This window comes from Gracilinanus agilis, chromosome 4 (assembly GCF_016433145.1).
Source record: "Gracilinanus agilis isolate LMUSP501 chromosome 4, AgileGrace, whole genome shotgun sequence".
Taxonomy (NCBI): domain Eukaryota; kingdom Metazoa; phylum Chordata; class Mammalia; order Didelphimorphia; family Didelphidae; genus Gracilinanus; species Gracilinanus agilis.
The window spans coordinates 148755620-148774974 of record NC_058133.1 but is presented as its reverse complement, the minus strand read 5'-3'; the positions used below and the strand labels follow the sequence as shown (position 1 = coordinate 148774974).

The 19355-nt window shown below is 36.5% G+C and overlaps 1 protein-coding gene across 1 annotated transcript in view; it reads left to right on the top strand.

Moving 5' to 3' along the window:
• Positions 1-19107, top strand: part of RYR2 (ryanodine receptor 2) — a 550493-nt gene extending 531386 nt beyond the window's left edge. The window contains exons 102-106 of the mRNA XM_044674985.1: positions 10526-10682; positions 14770-14834; positions 15307-15407; positions 16433-16484; positions 17757-19107. Coding sequence (XP_044530920.1) covers positions 10526-10682; positions 14770-14834; positions 15307-15407; positions 16433-16484; positions 17757-17852 — 471 coding nt within the window. The 3' untranslated portion in view covers positions 17853-19107. The remainder of the gene's footprint in view (positions 1-10525; positions 10683-14769; positions 14835-15306; positions 15408-16432; positions 16485-17756) is intronic.
• Positions 19108-19355: the final 248 nt, after the last annotated feature.

Here is a 19355-nt window from a genome sequence, read left to right as displayed (position 1 = left end):
ATTCCTTTTTGTCCCTATTTATTTTTCTCCTACCTCCTATTTATTTTCACATATCTATTAACTCTAATTTTTCTAGGACTTCATTCACCTCTCTTACCTCTTTCTTATTTATTTTTTTGGTTTGATTTATCTAGATCTGACAGAGGAATATTTAGATCTCCCACTATTATGGTTTTACTATCTATTTCCTTCTTGAGCTCTGCCCGTTTTTCTTTCATGAATTTGGATGCTATGCCACTTGGTGCATACATATTGAGCACTGTTATTTCCTCATTGTTTATACTGCCTTTAATCAGGATGTAATGACCTTCTCTGTCTTCTTTAATCATATCTATTTTTACTTTGGCTTTGTCAGAAATCATAATAGCCACTCTTGCCTTCTTTTTCTCATTTGATGCCCAAAAGATTTTTTCTCAATCCCTTAACCTTAAACTTGTGTATGTCCACCTGCCTCATATGTGTTTCTTGTAAACAACATATGGTAGGATTTTGGTTTCTAATCCACTCTGCTATTTGCTTCCGTTTTATGAGCGAGTTCATCCCATTCACATTCAGAGTTATAATTATCAGTTGTGCATTCACTGACATTTTTGTATCCTCCCCTAGTCCTACTCCTTCTTTTTACACTATTTCCTTTTATACTAGTGGTTTGCTTTGAGCCAATATCCCTTATCCCCTCCCTTGATTAACTTCCCTTTCTATCCCTTTCCTTATTATTACCCTCTTTTTATTTTTAAAGGCCTAATGAATTGCCTCCCCCTTTTTCTCCCCTCCCTTTTTTGACCTCCCCACTCCCCTGCTCCCCTTGGTTTATCCCTTCTGACTTTCTCAGTAGGGTTAGATAGAGTTTTATATCCCAATGGATAATATAGCTACTCTTCCCTCTCCGGGTTGATTACACTGAGAGTAAGGTTTAAATATTACCTCTTAATTCTCTCTTCCTCTCCTTCTTATAATAGTATTTGTCCCCTCCCCTTCCCATGCCCTCTTAGTGTGTAATAGAATATCCTATTTTTCTTATTCACTCAAGTTTCTTTTGGTGCCCCCTACTATTCATCCCCCTCTTTCCCACCCCACCATGTCATCTTAGACCATTTAGTGTTCTGTCCTCTCCCTATGAATTATTCTTCTGATTGCTATAATAGTGAATACTATAATAGTGAATAGAGTTCACTACAGAGAATTATACATAGCATTTCTCCACATAGGAAATCAGATAATTAGATCTTATTGAAGCCCTTCAAGAGTCAAATTTAAAAAATTATGAGTTTTTTTCTTTCCCCTCTGTTTTTTATTTACCTTTTCATGTTTCTCTTGATTTTTGTGGTTGGATATCAAACTTTCCATTTAGTCCTGGTCTTTTCTGTGCAAATACTTGGAAATCTTCAATTTTGTTGAATGTCCATTCTTTCCCCTCGAAGTATATAGTCAGTTTTGATGGGTAGTTGATCCGTGGTTGAAGGCCCAGCTCTCTTGCCTTTCTGAAAATCATATTCCAAGCCTTGCGGTCTTTTAGCGTGGAGGCTACCAGATCCTGTGTGATCCTGATTGGTGCTCCTTGATATTTGAATTGTCTCTTTCTGGCTTCTTGTAAGATTTTTTTTCTTTTACTTGGTAGCTCTTGAATTCGGCTATTATATTCCTGGGGGCTGTCCTTTCTGGGTCTAGTGTAGAGGGTGATCTATGGATCCTTTCAATGTCTATATTGCCCTCTTATTGTGGAACTTCAGGGCAATTTTGCTGAATAATTTCTTTTAGTATGGAGTCCAAGTTTCTACTAATTTCTGCTTTTTCAGGAAGACCAATCATTCTCAAATTGTCTCTTCTAGACCAGTTTTCTTGGTCTGTCACTTTGTCATTGAGATATTTCATGTTTCCTTCTATTTTTTCAGTCTTTTGACTTTGTTTTATTTGTTCTTGCTGTCTTGAGAGATCATTAGCTTCTAATTGCTCAATTCTAGCCTTTAGGGACTGGTTTTTGGCTATGATCTTTTGGTTTTCCTTTTCAATCTGGTCATTTCTGGTGTTCAATTTGCTTATCAGTTCATTTGATTTCTGAGCCTCACTTTCCAATTGCAAAATTCTTCCTTTTATACTGTTATTTTCTTGCCAGATCTCTTCCATCTTTCTCATCATCTCAGATTTGAACTCTTCAATAGCTTGTGGCCAGTTTTCATTATTTTGGGAAGATTTGGCTATGATTACTTATTTGTTCTCCTCTACTGTTTGCTCTGTTGTCTGGATTTTTTCTGTGTAAAAGTTGTCGAGTGTTATAGATTTCTTCTTGATGATCTTTCTCATTTGGGGTTCTTGTCTCTGGCTTGCCATTGTTAGCCCTGTACCCTCTTAGGTTTAGCCTCACCCTGAGGGTCTGTCTGAGCTCTTTAGGATCCTGAGGTCTCAGGTCTAGTTGTTCTCAGTGTCAAGCCTCCTGGTATCCCCTTGCTTGTTCCTCTGCCCAAGGCTCATTTATCCTTCTCAGGGTGCTGCTTCCATAGTGGTGCACCCCTCTGCACTGGATCCCCACTCAAGGTCCAAGCCTTAGCTCAATATCCAAATCCTCGCCTGAGCTCCGGATCTATGTCTGCTCTTGCGTCCACATCCGCACTCGTGCCTGTACTCATGGTCTGTGTTCAAAGTCTGCGCACGTTCTTTAGCCTCTTGGAGTCTTAAGTCTTGCTGCTCTCAGGAACAGGCCCTGTTGACCCCAGGTAGCTACCAAGGACTTAATGGGTGCCCCACACTTGCTCTAGCTTCTGTGAGCTGGCTTTGGCACGGTAGGTTATGTAGGGTGGGGTAGGGGGTTGCTCAGCTCGAGTTTTAATGAGAGCTGTTTCACCCCTTTATAGCATGTTTTGGTTAGGAGAGGTTAAGCAGCTGCTTTTTACTCTGTTGCCATCTTAACCAGCTCTATATTTTTTTAAAAACCATTTCTGTCTGTCTTAGAATCAATACTAAGTTTTGGTTCCAAGGCAGAAAAGCAGTAAGGCCTAGGCAGTGGGGTTTAAGTGACTTGCCCAGGGTCAACCAGGTAGGAAGTATCTGAGACCAGAGTTGAACCTTGACATATACTTTAAATATACACATACACACACATTTGCCACAGCAAATCTGTCCTGAGTTTCTAGGCAGACCCTACAATAAGTAGAGCCTATGCTAAGAATGTTTATTGACAAACTAAGCAAATTTGATGTGTTATTTTTTTTAAAAAATTATTTTTATATTTTCTGTAGCCCCCAGTAGAGGGAGTGAAATCAAAGCCATGGTCTGGCCAGAGTCAGTCAAGTATTCCCATGATCTCACCTGAGGTTACCAACCCCTCCCTGCCATACTTCATAGAAACTGCACGTCCTTCTAAAAACTACTGATGCAGGGATTCTGGAAGACTGGGTTAGCCTGACAGTTTTCCACTTCACATCCATTCCATGTTATTGATAACATCATACATAGCATACATTCATCCTACATACATTTAGCAATGAGCTGAAAAGAATCTCCACACTGTTGTGACAATTTTTAAGGAAAGATGACACTGGAGACCCATCCTCTACACTGCATTCACATCATTTGTACACAGATCACTTGGGTACATCTATGAAGATAGGGGTATATAAAGTTCATTTGTAAAAATTCTTTTCTTTCTCCCTAAATGCTTTTCTCCCCACAGTCTTGATGTATTCGTATGTGCATTGGGCTGCTTCATCTCAGAACCTTAGCACCAAAATGAATTGGTACCTTCTACTGTTTGTGTCAGTTTGGTCATTTTATACCTTACATTATTGTTAAGTATAAGTCCCACTCCATCCTCGTTAAGTAGAAATGTCCCTAACATGGTGTGGAGTTGTTTCTGTTCTTTGGAAGTTTGCAGAAGTAGACAACTATGGGGCAAATCAGATGTTTGAAGACCACACACACACACACACACACACACACACACACACACACACACATATATATATATATATATTCATAATTATATATATGCATAGATCCAGATGCTAAATTTTGAGATAAGATTTTTTGTGATAATTAGAATATATTATATTAGTAAAATCTCTAGTTCTTGCTTTTGTAGTTCTATGCTGTAAACTTTCTTGTTATATGTTCCTTTTGAAAGAGTATCTCATTGTTAAGGAATCTTTTTTTGATTTTATTGATCCATCTATAAAGTTTCATGGTTTTTCAGCAGATGGCACTGTGGTATGCAGTTTGACAACCTTATTGCCTGATTCCCAAATGGATTTAAGTTTTGTTGTTGTTGTGGCTGTTGAGACTGAGATTCTAATTAAATCAGCAGTATCCTGATAGAATTTATGCTCCCTTCAAGAAGATAAGAAAAGAAAGAAAAAATGTGCCTTAGTGAAAAGATGATTCTAGAGAACTAAGGAAGCCTGACCTGAAATATGCAAGGGTTTTATTCAGCCTCAAAGGAAAAAGAGGGTAGGTAGTCATTAAGTTTGAATCACTTTTGGCCCACCCAGGTGGCATTTGTTAATTATAGCAGTTGCTAGGCAAAAGAGCTAAGAAGAAAGAATTTTTGCTGTTAGGTATTGGTGAGTACTGCCCAAAGTCAGTATAGGCAATAGAGTATGTCTAGATTTAGTTTATGGGGGATATGGGAAGTAGATAAATGTTTGCCATAACAAAATTAACCTCTATGCCAATTTCTGAAGGAATAATTCTTACTCCCTCATAAATCATATTGTCCGCTTTAAGCATGCACCTTCTTTGGCCACCACTCTCATCCAAGTTCTTCACCATAAAACTGACTTAAATTCTTGATAGAGTCCAAGTCCTCTACAGCATAGCCTTTTAAAAGCTGTATCCATGTGCAAGGTACTCATTTTGTCACCATCTGCTTAAAACCACACGCGAGGGAGGACTAGCTCTGCTCTGCTCTGCTCTGCTCTGCTCTGAGGGCTGCTCATCAGCCTTTGGCCCAGCTCATAGCTGTGGCTCCCAGAAGCTACATGACGAGCAGCAGCCATACCCTGGCAGACTGGCTAAACAGACTGAGGGTAACTGGTCGGTCTCAAATCCAGGTGAATCAGGCGGACGTTTACCCCAAGCATGAGAAGATTTCTCCCCAGAACAATGGGCAGATGAGAACAGTTTGTTCCAAGGAGTCATTATGGTGGCAAAAGCAGGCTCTGTGGAGCACTTAGAGCTGGATCAGACATGAGAGATGCCAAGGCTGTGCTCTGCATCCTGGGCCAGTGCCACTTGTCCTCACTTTTATCTCACCCCCGAACTTTGATGAGTATCGATGGCTATGGAAGAGTGAGATGGACAACTTTGTGCCACTCTGCCTTGTTTAAATTCAATACACACAGGGGCAGCTGGGTAGCTCAGTGGATTGAGAGTCAGGCCTGGAGATGGGAGGTCCTATATTCAAATCCAGCCTCAGACACTTCCCAGCTGTGTGACCCTGGGCAAGTCACTTAATCCCCATTGCCTAGCCCTTACCACCCTTCTGCTTTAGAGTCAATACACAGTATTGACTCTAAGTCAGAAGGTAAGAGTTTAAAAAATTAAAAAGAATATTTAAAAAAATAAATTCAATACACACAAGACTCAAGACATTACCCCAGTGGTTCCCAAACTTTTTTGGCCTACCACCCCCTTTCTAGAAAAAATATTACTTAGCGCCCCCTGTCACATACTATCACCACCCCCTTACAGTTATTCACAGCCCCCAAATGCACCTGTGGCCATCACTGCCCCCCATGGATCACTGCAGCACCCACCAGGAGGCGGTGGCTCCCACTTTGGGAATCACTGCATTACTCCATGATGCCACTGGTCCTCTTTCAAATGAAGGAGGAACAATAGAAATTTCCATTTTACTTGACCAAACCAGAACATACATTAATTCAAATAAAAGAAATTTAATTAAACAAAATAACAAGGTAAACATCAATTTTTTAAAAGACTCCCATATGCCAACTACCATATTTCCCTACCCATATTGCACATTACCTCACCACTGTTTGAGGAACTGGATGGCCCAGGTCTAGAGTCAGGAATATCTGAGTTCCAATGTAGCCTCAGATACTTACTAACTATGTGGCCCTGGACAACTCACTTAAATCCAGGATTGTTCTGAGCATCAAATGAAATAATATTTTTTAAATGCTCAGCATTGTGCCTGCATAAAACTAGTAGGCTTTTTATAAACACTTATTGCCTTTCATCCCCCTAACCTTAACCCTGGGGAGAAAACACTTGTAACCCAGACAATTCATGTGGCCAGGATTATATCCTGTTTGGAACACCTCTACCTCCAAAGCAAGTTTATTTGTTGTTGCTTTAAATAATTTTCTGGTGTGTCTTATTCTTCATGATCCCATTTAGGATTTTCTTAGCAAAGATACTAGAATGGTTTTGCCATTTTCTTCTCCTGCTCATTTTACATATGGGGAAACTGAGGCAACCAGGGTTAAATAACTTGCCCAGGGTGACATAGCTAGTAAGTGTCTAAGGCAAGATTTGAACTCCAGATGAGCCTGAGGGTAAAAAAGATCATCTGAGAAATTAGTATTTTCAAGAGTACATCCTTCCTCTGGCTACTGAAATCCTTCCATACTTGATATAGGAGAATCTGGTGACCATGTTGTCTTCCATTCTACTATTATAGTCTGTTTCTATTTAGACTCACTCATTTAGACAAGTTTGAGGTTGGGAAAATCAAATTATGATACTTCAAGTAAACAATACATTCTTAAAAACAACTTCTAAAAATACCATTAATAATGTCTTTACTTCAAAAATATAAATAAATCTGAAACTAATTTGTCAAATTTCCTTCTCTTACGCATGGCCACTCATTCCCTACCACAGAAATATGTGAAAGTTTCTCACTACAAAGTTGCCAGTTTTTTGGTGGTGTTTTTTTTTTTTTTTTGGTATAGTCATAATTAAGTGTGAGGTTTTGATTGGCTCACTAATAAGCTTTCATTGTCTACTCACCCCTTAAGTTTTTTGTTAAGCAGAAGCCACTCATTCATTCAACAAACTCTTATTTTTATTACTGATTATTATTTACACAAATTTGATAATGCAGTTCTTTGTTTAATTATTTTATCCCCAGTGCCTAGCACAATGCCTTGTAGTATAATACGAATTTAAGAGAGTTGTATTTCTTTGGCTTGAGCAAAACACTGTGCTGGTTGCTGAGAAGGATGTCAAGAAATCTAATATGTCAAGCTTTCAACCTAATTGGGGAAGAAACCTCACATGAAGGAATAATACCAGATAGCATATGACTAAGAGACAAAATGTCTGTCTTAAAAATAAACTCTTTGAACATTAAGAACTCTGAGTTCAGAGAATAGGCTTCTATTTGGGAAGAAGTAATTCTGGAAGACTTCATGTAGGAGGCATTATCTTGCTAGACCCAAAAGAATGAAGGGGATTTTGTAAAAACAGTGTAGAAAAAAGAAAGAGGACTTTTACATTCTAACTCCAGTCTGCTTTTCTGTTTTTTAATGTTTTCTCATCATATGTAGTCAAATTGACTTCCTTTCTGTTCTTATATGTGATGTTGCATCTTCCAACTCCCTTGGCACTGGCTGCCCTTCTTTTCCAGAATGTACTCCTTTCCTTCTCTTAGAAGTCTTAGTTTATTTCAAGGTTCATCTGAAGTCCTGTCTCCTGTAGGAGATAACTTTTTTTCTCTCTAGTCGCTACCATTCTCTCCAAAGCACTGAATTTATTTTCCACATATTTGTACTTGTTCCTACACATGTTTTCTCTTTCCCAAATTTTCCTTTCACATAGATGCTATTTCCTTTTTTTTGTCTTTGTATCCCTAATACCTAGCACAGTACATGGCAAATAGCAGCATTTATGGAAAACAGAATAATCAAGGACATGCAGGAATGAATAAACACTATGTATTTGGGGGATGATGAAAAGACTGGAGTGATGAATCACCAAGTATTAAGTGCCTACTATTTGCCATAAACTGCTAAATACTGACAGTAAAAATATAATTTCCTAATCACAAGGAACTTATATTTTAAAAGGAGAAACAAGTATATGTATAAATACATATGTAGCATAAAGTGAATAAATATCAATATGTAAAAAGTAGTTCTGTACAAGGTAGTTCAGAAGGGAGAGTATTAAAAGTTATGGGAAGGGGGCAGCTGGGTGGCTCAGTGGATTGAGAGCCAGGCCTAGAGACGGGAGGTCCTGGTTCAAATTCGACCTCATATACTTTCCAGCTGTGTGACCCTGGGCAAGTCACTTGACCCCCATTACCTAGCCCTTACTGCTCTTCTACCTTGGAACCAATACACAGTATTGACTCCAAGATGGAAGGTAAGGGTTTAAAAAAGATAAATTAAAAAAATAAAAGTTAAGGGAATTAAGAAGGGCTTCATGCATAAGATGATATATGTACTGCATCTCAAAAGAAGAGAGACTGAGAGTCATAAAAAAGAGGACATTCCATTCAGAGTAGACAGCCAGAGGCATGTCATATGTGAGGACCAGAGTGATTAGTTTGGGTAGGTCTCAGAATATGAGAGGGAGAGTACTGTCCAATGAAGCTAGAAAGCTAGGTTGTGATGGGCTTTCAAAATTCAATAGAGGAGTGCCTTTCATGAAATTCTAGAAGAAGTAAGAAGCCTCTAGAGTTGACTGTCTAGGACAGTGATGGGCAAACTTTTTAAAGAGGGGGCCAAAGGAAAGGAAATGCTCGTCTGTCAGTCTGTTTCTAAGGCAACTCTTTCGAAGTTTCATTGTATTGTATCCTACTCATTGCATTTGTCAGATTAGGAATAATATCTCGAGGGGCAGAATAGAACATTTCAGGGGGCCGCATCTGGCCCGCAGGCAGTAGTTTGCCCATCACTGGCCTAGGGGATTTGCATGGTCAGATTTGCAGTTAAGGAAAATTACTTTGTCAGTGGTATGTAGGATAGGCTAGAGTGGAGAAAGATGAGGTAAGGACACCCAAGTGGAGGCTATTTTAGTAATCTAGGAGAGAGATGATGAGAACCTGAACTGAGGTGGTAGAACTGAGGTGGTAGCTCTGTGAGCAAAGAAAAAGAACTGGATATGAAAGATGTTGTAAAGTTAGAATTAATGACAAAAAAGGATTGGGTGTGTGAGTTGGAGAAGACTGAAGAATCCAAGGTGATGTCAAGATTACTAAACCAGGAGGCTGGAAAGGTAGTAATACCTTTGACAGAAATTGGGAAGTTTGCAAGAAGAGAGGATTTGGGGAGAAAAGATAATGAGTTCAGTTTTGGAACATGTTTTAGACTCAGGAGAGCAAAGATATGTTCAGAACAAAAACGAGAACTATGAGTAAATATAGTAGCAAGAGTGTAGAGCTTTAGAGGAGCTTAGCCCCTAAAGGACAGGGATTACTTTCTTTTTCATCTTCATATCCCCAGGGCCTAAGGAAATGCCTTGCATAGAGTAGGCAGTTAACAAATGTTTGTTAATAGATGGATTGATTGATTGATTGATTGTCGTTTGGATGTTATTTATATGGGCAGTGGTGGGCACTAAGTATTCCTGGTTTCCTATTGTTGAGGTATTTGAGCATTTATCTGCAGTATTTATTGCTGGATTCTTGTAAATCTTAAAATTGGTCTAATTGGTTTCTTACCCCTTAAACTTCTCTTCTGAGCCATTTTCCTTTATTTTTCATGTTTAAACAAAAAAAGGAACTATGGAATGATGTGTTGTTCAGAGCCAGAAATTTGAAACAATTCTTCTGTATTTTATTCAGTTTTAATGATCATATGAGATGTTTGTAAAGCACTTAATACACTACCTGGCACATATTAGTCGCTATATAAACATTTATTCCCTTCCATTACTATTTATATAATATATATTTTGATGTTATGCTTCATACATATTGTATAAATATACATATATATATGCATTTCTGTCTTCCACATCTGGTTTTCAAATTTTAATTCTAGTTCATGACTATCACCTTTCATATTGCTTTATTTCTATTGCTTAGAAAACTTCAGCAGTGCAGTTAAGAACTAAGTATGTTCCTTCACTTACTTACTTTATTATCCCAGACACTTTGGAGCCAAGATCCTGATGAAGTTTTTTCAGTTTGTTTGAAGTGAGACAGAAGGTGCTAAGAAAGAGTGTGCAGAATCAAATTTTATATAAAAGACAGCAGAAAGCAAAAGCCAAATGTGTTATATTTACAAATGTTAAAACAGAAGAGTTCATGGAAAAATGTAAATTCTAAAACATTTATTTTCCAGAAATAATATTAGGAATGTGGTCAGAGAAACCTATTGATGGGGTTGTGTATGGAACCAGATAACCTTTTGTTATGAGAGCTAGAGAGGCATGATTTATTGAAAGAGTTCTGTTTTTGGAGTTAGAGAGGCAGGTTCAAATCTTGCCTCTTATCCTAGTCAAGGAACTTAGAATATTTAAGCCCTGTTGAGAGGCTACAATGACATAATATATGTAAATCATTTTGAAGACTATTAAGCACTATGTAAACATGAGTTATCTTTGTTATATTTTTCAGTGCTATATGTTCCACATGTATGTTGGGGTACGTGCTGGTGGTGGTATTGGGGATGAAATTGAAGATCCAGCAGGAGATGAATATGAAATCTATCGAATCATCTTTGATATCACCTTCTTCTTTTTTGTAATTGTCATTCTTCTGGCCATCATACAAGGTATGTCTCTCTGTACATCATCTACACTGAAACTAAAGATTATCTTTGAATGTCATCATTTAAAAATCCATTAAAAATGTCATGTTTGAGTAAGGCTTTTAAGTTTTTGACAAAGTCATATATCTTTATGTACATCTAACATGAACATAATGTATATTACCCTTAACAAGTTATATTCAAAGTCTATGCATTAGATCAGATGTCCTGCTCAATGTTTTCTCTGGAGATTCCATTTTCTACAGTGATACCTTATGGGACCAAAGTCATTAATATGAGAAAATAGGACTAGAATTAGGCCATGGAGTTCCATCTGCTTTTTGTGATTGGCCAATTTGATGAAATATAAAGGAGTGTGAAAGATTTTTATTCAGGTTGTAAAGTATAGAAATGGTCAGGCATTTTTTGTAGGTGCAAAAAGCAGTTTGCCCCTTTAGAGCACAGAACCTGGCAGAGCGGCCCTGGGCATATGCCAATCTGGCAGTTGGAAAAGGAGTATAAATTGTGGTGCAACAACCCTTCAACCCCACTTCTTCTTCTTTGGGTTGGGAGGCAGGAGATTATATGTTGTCTGAGTCCCTGGAGGAAGGAGATTGGTATAGGCAGGCAGACAGGCAGGTTTAAACTACATTAAAATACTTTGCTAGCTATAATAAACATCTTAGTATTGATAAGGCCTCTGAGCCTTAATTATTAAATAAGATCATCTTTTAAACCGACAAGAATCAACAACAGCCTCTGAGCCAGGGGAGACTCTCAAAGTCCCCTGGACTCAGCACCTAGGCCAACTTTATATTTAGACATTAGCATAAATTATTATACTTATCATTAGGCAAGATTAAATAAGGTTCACCTACTTCCCTCTCTCCCATCTCCCAGTTTACCTTTCTGTCAATTCACCCAAATAAACCCAGTTAATCTTCAAGCCTCTGATAGTCTTATTTAAGAGTTGATAGCTTACCTTATTGAAGACAACATCATATATAGATAATTGTAGTCAGATCTAGGAAACTAGCCTAGCTGATCCAGTTATATCTAGATCAAGCTTGTGCTAAATCAATAAATATGTTAAGGTCCCAGGAAGTCAAAACCTACTTCCTAGTTACCTCTAAGCCAATGGATGTCTTAGAGCTGTTACTAAGGCACTAAGTCTGTCTTAGAATTCCAAATACTCTTCAGTGAAGCTTTGCCAGGCTGTTGTGGGAAGCAAATCTCTGCTCCCCATATCTTAGCTAAACAACAGTGCTTCTCTGAATTATTAAGTAGTAGGATCTTAACCCCACCTTTCATAACAAGATAGCAGACAATATTAATTATTGATGATTTAGCTTACTGGGTGATTATTTTATTTTAAAATGAAAAGTTACAAGTTTCATTAGTAAAGATTGTTAAAGGATAGCTCACTTTTCTTTAAGGCTTTTAAACAGTTTCTATTCACAGCAACCCTTCAAAATAGGTAGCACATTGTTCTTATCCTGTTTTCAAATAAAGAAACTAAGATTCAGAGCAGTGAAGGGATTGCCCAAGATCATAGTCAGTATGTGACAGACTGTATTGAACCAAATTTTAATTCCTAATCTTTGATCCACTATACCAGAATAATTATTTTTTCCCTATAATGAAATAGATTATAAAATCTCAATATTTGTTATCTATAATTTTTGAAACCCAACCAGATATACCACATCAAAATATAAATTTTCTTCTCTTAAATTCTCATTTTAAATAGTCTTCTACCAACTCATTAAATTTTATTGAGTTCTAGAGTCAGCTCAGTGGCGCAATGTCTAGATTGCTGGACCGAGGATCAAGAAGATTAGAGGTCAAGTCCAGGTTTATTCACATAATTAACAGTGGGACCCTGGAGAAATCACTTAACCCTCTGTTTATCCCAATTTCCTCAGCTATAAAATTTGGATAATAATAGCACCTCCTCTCAGAATTGTTATAAATGACAAATGAGATGATATTTATAAAACTCTTTGAAATCTTAAAACACTAAATAATTGCTATTTATCTTTTATTATTGGGAAAGTAAAATGTAGTACAGGATAGCATAAATGGAATGAATATCCCCTGTGACCTGAAAGAGTTCATTACTATAGTTTCCTTGGTAGAAGGTGTGTGTGCGAGATATGCTAGATGTGCCAAGAGTCCTTTTACTGTGGTAATGTTGCCCAGGAGATGGATTCTACTAGGGTTTCTCAGGTTTTGACAACTCTTGATTGCTACAGTCACTGCTGTGACCCCTGATTCCTTTTTCTACTCCTGAAACACCTCCTCTGCTATCTTTTCTGAGCTTTGCTTTGGCAACAAGAAGCTCTATTTGGTGCCTGGTCAGTACCTCTGCTACACACTCTCCCCAGCATCATTGCACTGGTTCTAGTGGTCCTGCTGCTTGGAGAAACATAATGCCTGCCATTATTCTGCCTTATGCGCTGGTTGGTATGGATAAGGAATATAAAAAGAATTTTCTCTTCATCAAGGATAACTCTGCCACATATATATCTTAGATTCTATTCCCTCAGAACTTCTCATGTAGATTGTTCCCCCCCCCATCTCTGTCTCTGTCTGTCTGTCTCTCTCCCCATCCTTAAAGAACTTTCATTACATCCTAACTTCCCCATTAGCTATCATCTAATGTATTTCCTCCAAGTCACAGTAAAATTCCCTCAAAAAATGCTGCCCTTATTGCTTTCATTTGCTTTCCCTTTACTTTCTTGCAATCTGGTTTCCATTCTTATCTGGATACTGATACTTCTTTCTCCAAAGTTAACAATGATTCAATTCATTTTTCTTCATATCTGTGCAGCATTTGACAGCATTGATTAGCCTTTTCTCCTCAATACATTCTCCTCTCTGAATTTTTGTGACGTTGGACTCCATTTATCTATTTAATTGCTCTTTTTTACTTTCCTTTCTTGGGTTATCATCCATGTAACACTCCTAAACTGTGTTATTTCCCAAGTGTCTGCCTTGACACACTTCTCTCAATAGTTTCTCACTTGATATTCTTATAATCTCCTTTGGGTTTAATTATCACAACATGTATGATTCCCAAACCTATATATCCAACCCAATTTTTCTCCATTATTTTAGTTCTACAAGGTTGGTTACCTAATATCCATTTTGTTTATGCTTTGTCTATACCTACACATTACCATAATGTCTCAGTAATAGAATGTATATGTTGAGGATGAAAACTTGTCCTCAATCTCCAGTGCCTACCACAGTGCCTGCTTTAAGGTAGTCACTTAATAAATGTTTCTTGATTGAATGAGTTATTGAAGAAAAATAATTGAAATGTCCCGTGTGTAAAAGATGTACCTAAGAACTCCAGTCCTTGAGTTTAGCAAAGCTAAAAGGAACAGGGTCAATTTGGAAATCCAAAAATATACTAAAAGGCTTTGAACCCTGTATTTTGAACCTATATTTTAGGGTAAAGGAGATGGTGAATACTTGATTAAAAGGACTCTTTTTCGAAGAATGTAGTTTGTTTTTTTTAAGTTTAGGTTATAAGTCAAATCAATTTAATGTGCTTAGTTTAACAACAACAACAATAATAGTAACAGCAATTATATAGCCCTATAGGGTTTATAGAGTGCTTTTACAAATATCTCATTTTATCTTCAAAGCAACCCTTGGAGATTTTTTATTATTATTCCCTTTATAGTTGAAGAAACTGTGACTGAATAAGGCTAAGTAATTTACCCAGTATCTCATACCTAATAAACATGAGGCAGAATTTAACTGCAGTCTTCCCTGACTCCAAGTCCAGTGTTCTAATCACTATGTCGCATAGCTGCTTCTAATTAATAAAAATAATAACCTCCATTACTACTTAATAATTGTTTACCTTTAAGAAATTAAATTTAAAATTCTGTGAGTATAAACTCTATCTCAGTGCATTACATATGCCTGTAGTACTGCTAGCGTGTAATATTTCAGACACATATCTGTATTCTCAGATTTCTATATTTTCAGAAGTCATTTTGCATTTGATCGTTGCTTAGTAGGACTAGCAATTTAAAAACTCATTTGATTATTCCCTTATTGATGGAAATTAAGCATTATCTTTATTTAATGGCAGGTTTAATTATTGATGCCTTTGGTGAATTAAGAGATCAGCAGGAACAAGTTAAAGAAGACATGGAGGTAAGAAATTAAATTATTCAGTCTCTTGAATGTAATTATAGGTCAGTTCTTCCTCATTGTTTCATTAGTGAAAGTAACCCTGAAGATTAATTTATGGGACTCTGCCCTCAGGAGTTGCTTATATTGGCCTATGAGAGTATGATAAAATCAGTTATTTGGTGACAGCTTTTGAAGTTTATTTCTAATATAATCTTAAGGTTGGAGGGAGCAAGGAGAATAATTACAGTTGTTCAGTTTGCTTTGGGCATCCTCAGGGGAAAATATGTTCTTCCTTAAAGATAGTTATTTTACATTTTTCTTCACTTGTTAGGCAGAACTCCTCAGAGTTAGTTTATGAAAAACAGCCTTTCCCCTAACACGTCCTGAACATGGCATATAGCAGAGTTGTAGACAAATGGCAGCATCATCAATGTTTATTTCTACCATTCTATTTGAATTTGTTAACATTTTTTATATTTCTTTTTATCTTTAGACTAAGTGCTTCATTTGTGGGATCGGCAATGATTATTTTGACACAGTACCACACGGTTTTGAAACACACACACTGCAGGAGCACAACTTGGCTAATTATCTGTAAGTGTACCAGCTACAGACTCTTCTATCTCTCTGGCTATCTGGAAAAAGTTTTCTCAGTTTCTTCAGGAAAAGACCATGAAGAGAGGAAGAGAGACTCTTCTTTATAATGAGTGAACACCCTGGCATTGAGTAATTCAGCCAAGAAAAAAAGTTTTCTCCCTTTCGGTTTCTTTAAATTTATATGTATATGTATGTGTGTTGTAAATATATAAACACACACATATGTATATACATAAATACACTTGTGTATATAACATAGATACACAGATACATAAACACATATATATATATGCATATAGATAGATATAGAGAAATAATAGATAGATGGATGGATGGATGGATGGATGGATGGATGGATGGATGGATGGATGGATAGATATAGCAATTTGGCTCCTAATTTGAATAATATCTTCTAGGGAAAAGAAAAATAGAAAAAAATTTAAAAGGGTAGAACCTGTTATTCATTGACCCACTGTCTGGAGGATGCTGGCTCCTCTCCCCATTTCCCATCCTTGGGCACAGTGATTCCCTTTTACTTTGGAAAAACATTCAGAATCCTGCCATACATCTTGAATACTGTGATCCAGAATATATGAGCTATTTTTATGTTAAAAAGGAATTCTCATGCCTGAAAAAAATGTGAAAATACTTTAAAAGAGGAACCTACTGCCAAATCAGTAGGTGTCACTGAAGTTTTTGCCTTGTATATCTGCAATAAAAAAGGAAAGTTTGAAGGTGTTTGGGATCAGATAAAACTAAAATAAAAAGTTGAAAATGTTTTTCTCATCAGGTTTCCAAGCCAATTTTCATATTAAGTAGAAGGGCAATAGGGCTATAGTTTGACATTTGAAAGTATTTATCAACCTTTAAAACACTTAATTTTCATAGTTACTACTAATTAAAGAAATTTGGATTTTTGAATTTTTCCCCAGTACCTATTGTAATTGGACAATTGTAATGTATACCAATATTTATGTAAATCCATTTCTCTGACCTATATGTAACTCTTTCTGTGTTTGTAGGTTTTTCCTGATGTATCTTATAAATAAAGATGAAACAGAGCACACAGGACAGGTAGGTAAACATCAGAGTATAAGGGTAAGGATAGCAGGAGATCTGTGATTCATTTGATATATATATGTACATATATATGCATATATATATATATTCATCTGATATAATATATATTCTCAGATGAGCAAACTCCCTCTGTCAATGAGAATTTATAGCATCCCTGCAATTTTAAGCTTTAGCGAGTTACTGAGACTACTGAAAGAGTATGTGACTTAGCAGGGATCATACAGCTAGTCAGAGGAGGGACCTAAACAAGGCTTTTCTGGCCCCAGAGCCACTTCTCTCTATTCATGATGTTACATGGATAGACGTGCATAATGTATACAAAAGACTTAATATGGGATGAAATATGTGTATTAAACCTAGTAGAGCTAAATTAGGGTCTGAACTGAGCCTCATTCTAGCACTTAAGATAAAATTACTAATATCCTTGGTGTAGGTCAAGTCTTTTTCTAGTGCTCTGCCATTGGGACACAAACTGTAGTTCACCAAACTGGGAAAACTTCCCATCTAGACCTGAAGAAGGATTCTTTGCCTTTTATTTGAGGACCAGCCCATATGAGTTCAAATATTCTCATTATGGCTCATTAAAATGTGGAAGTTGGTCTTTGGTGTGTGATATTGGATTACAGTGACTTTGGATGAAAAAGGGAAAATCATCTTTGCATATTCAGATAAAATACTCAGCTATTGAGTTTAGCAATGCCTGCTATGAGAGAATTATGTATTTATAACTGATATCATGTGGCTTGTCTTTAAAATACTGAGATCACTATAACAAATGAATCAAATTGAACTAATGGAATTGGGTAATAAGTAGAAAATATTCAAGATACTTCTTTGCACCATTTGAAATTTCCCTCACAAAAATTTTAAGCAGTTATGTTAAAATAAAGAGTAAAAATTTAGAATACACAAAAGTTTGATATCATAAAAGAAGTGTGTTATTATAATCATTAATTTAAGGTCAGGAATAAAGTTCATGGGAAATAATATATTTTTCTTCAGGGTTATAAATGTGTTGAATAGTAGCTATAGCATGCTTAAACCTATGTGCCATTTTTTCATCATTTGATGAGGTAATATTTATTAAAAATTTGATATACATAAATATTATACCTAGACAAGGAAAATTATTAATGAATTGGGAAATCTCTACTCCAGTTACATGAGATATGAACAACACAAAAGTTGTTTTAGCCTTATACTTTTAAAAGCAATCATATTTGAGTGAAGTTGCAATTTTAACAAATTTCCTTTAAATTATTTTAGGAATCTTATGTATGGAAGATGTATCAAGAAAGATGTTGGGAGTTTTTCCCAGCAGGTGACTGCTTCCGAAAACAGTATGAAGACCAGCTCAATTAAAGTCAGAAAATATTCAACTCCTGAAAACAGATCCCTCTCTCTATTGAGTCAGTTTTTTTAGATCACTGAAGTTCTGTGCTTTCAGAAAATCCTGAAGCTTTCTCTGTGAGGATCTGACTGCGCTTTCCCCGCCCCCACCCTGTGTATTTTCTTTGAGAACACAGACTGAAGAACAATCCAAATTCATATACATATACACACAGAATTAGCTCTGGAAGAAAACACCATTCCAGACACTCTCTACAACCATGCATAACATTTATACAGAGAGTTTTTTTCTTCTGAGACTGCTGGAAGACTCTTTGGGCTATGAGACATCCACATCATCTAGTCTCTTTATTTCATCATCCTGGAAGGAACTATCTATAGTTCACAGAGCACTGTAGCACTGTAATGGATTCTTGTGGACACCAGTCATGATGGGAAATAGTGCCTTACTATATGTGGGTTGAGCTATGCAGAAGATGAGTGCATGAAAAAAAACACATCTTTATTTTCTTTATGTCGTCCCTTTCTTCTCATTTAGATTTATTTTATGAGTTTCTTTTTTTTTTCTTTTTTATTGGTTTTGGTGGGAGAGGGTAACAAAAAAAATTTGACTGTGCACTTTTTTAATAGGCCTGTGGTGTATCACAAGAAGAACATCACTGGCAATTCTCATTCAGCTGTATTCACTTTGACCCTCCCCATTTGCTCTTGCTCTTTTTTTGGTAATGCTCTGATGCAGCACTGCAACTTTATGAAATCTTTGTATGAAAACAAAAAGACTGCAAAAAACACACTTTCAAAAGAAATAATTCATTGCATGTTTATTATGCAAGTTTAAACAAAGAAAAGCTTCAGAAGCAAGTTGATCAACATGAGAGAATTTTCAAGATAATTATATTCATAGTAATAAAGTGTTGTGGGCTTTATTGTACATTTGGAGCCAGTGTCATCAGCCAACAATGTGATATGTTATGAACTTGACAGTAGTTTTGGATTTTTTCCCTTTTTATTTATTTTTTGCCACCTGTGATCAGTTGTGAATTAAAGACTTTCTTCGTGTCAGGCCATTTTTTAAAATCAAAGCTGAAGCAATATCCATTCAGGGATTTCATCAGTTGTATCACAGAACATGAATGATGATGATGATGTATACATCACTCCATTTTGAGTCCTTTTAAATTGTAATGCCAATATTTACAAATAAAAAGAAAGATTCAGAATGGAAGCAAGATCATTTTGCTAACATTGGAGCTCTTTTATTACCAAATCTGCCTGTTAATTTTAGAATTGTAAAACTGCTCTGATTAAACTATTTAAGTAACTTGGCTCACTCTTCCTTCTCTGTTTCCCTTGAAGCAGGGACACATTCTGTAAAATTTTTTTTAATGTATTGAGGATATTGTATTTGGAGTGGATTTAGAATATTCCTAGACATTCTGTAGTCTTTAGAGTTGTCATGTTTGATTCCTTGTAGCTGGGAGACACCATTGTTGCAAGTTTTTGCTTCTGAATAAT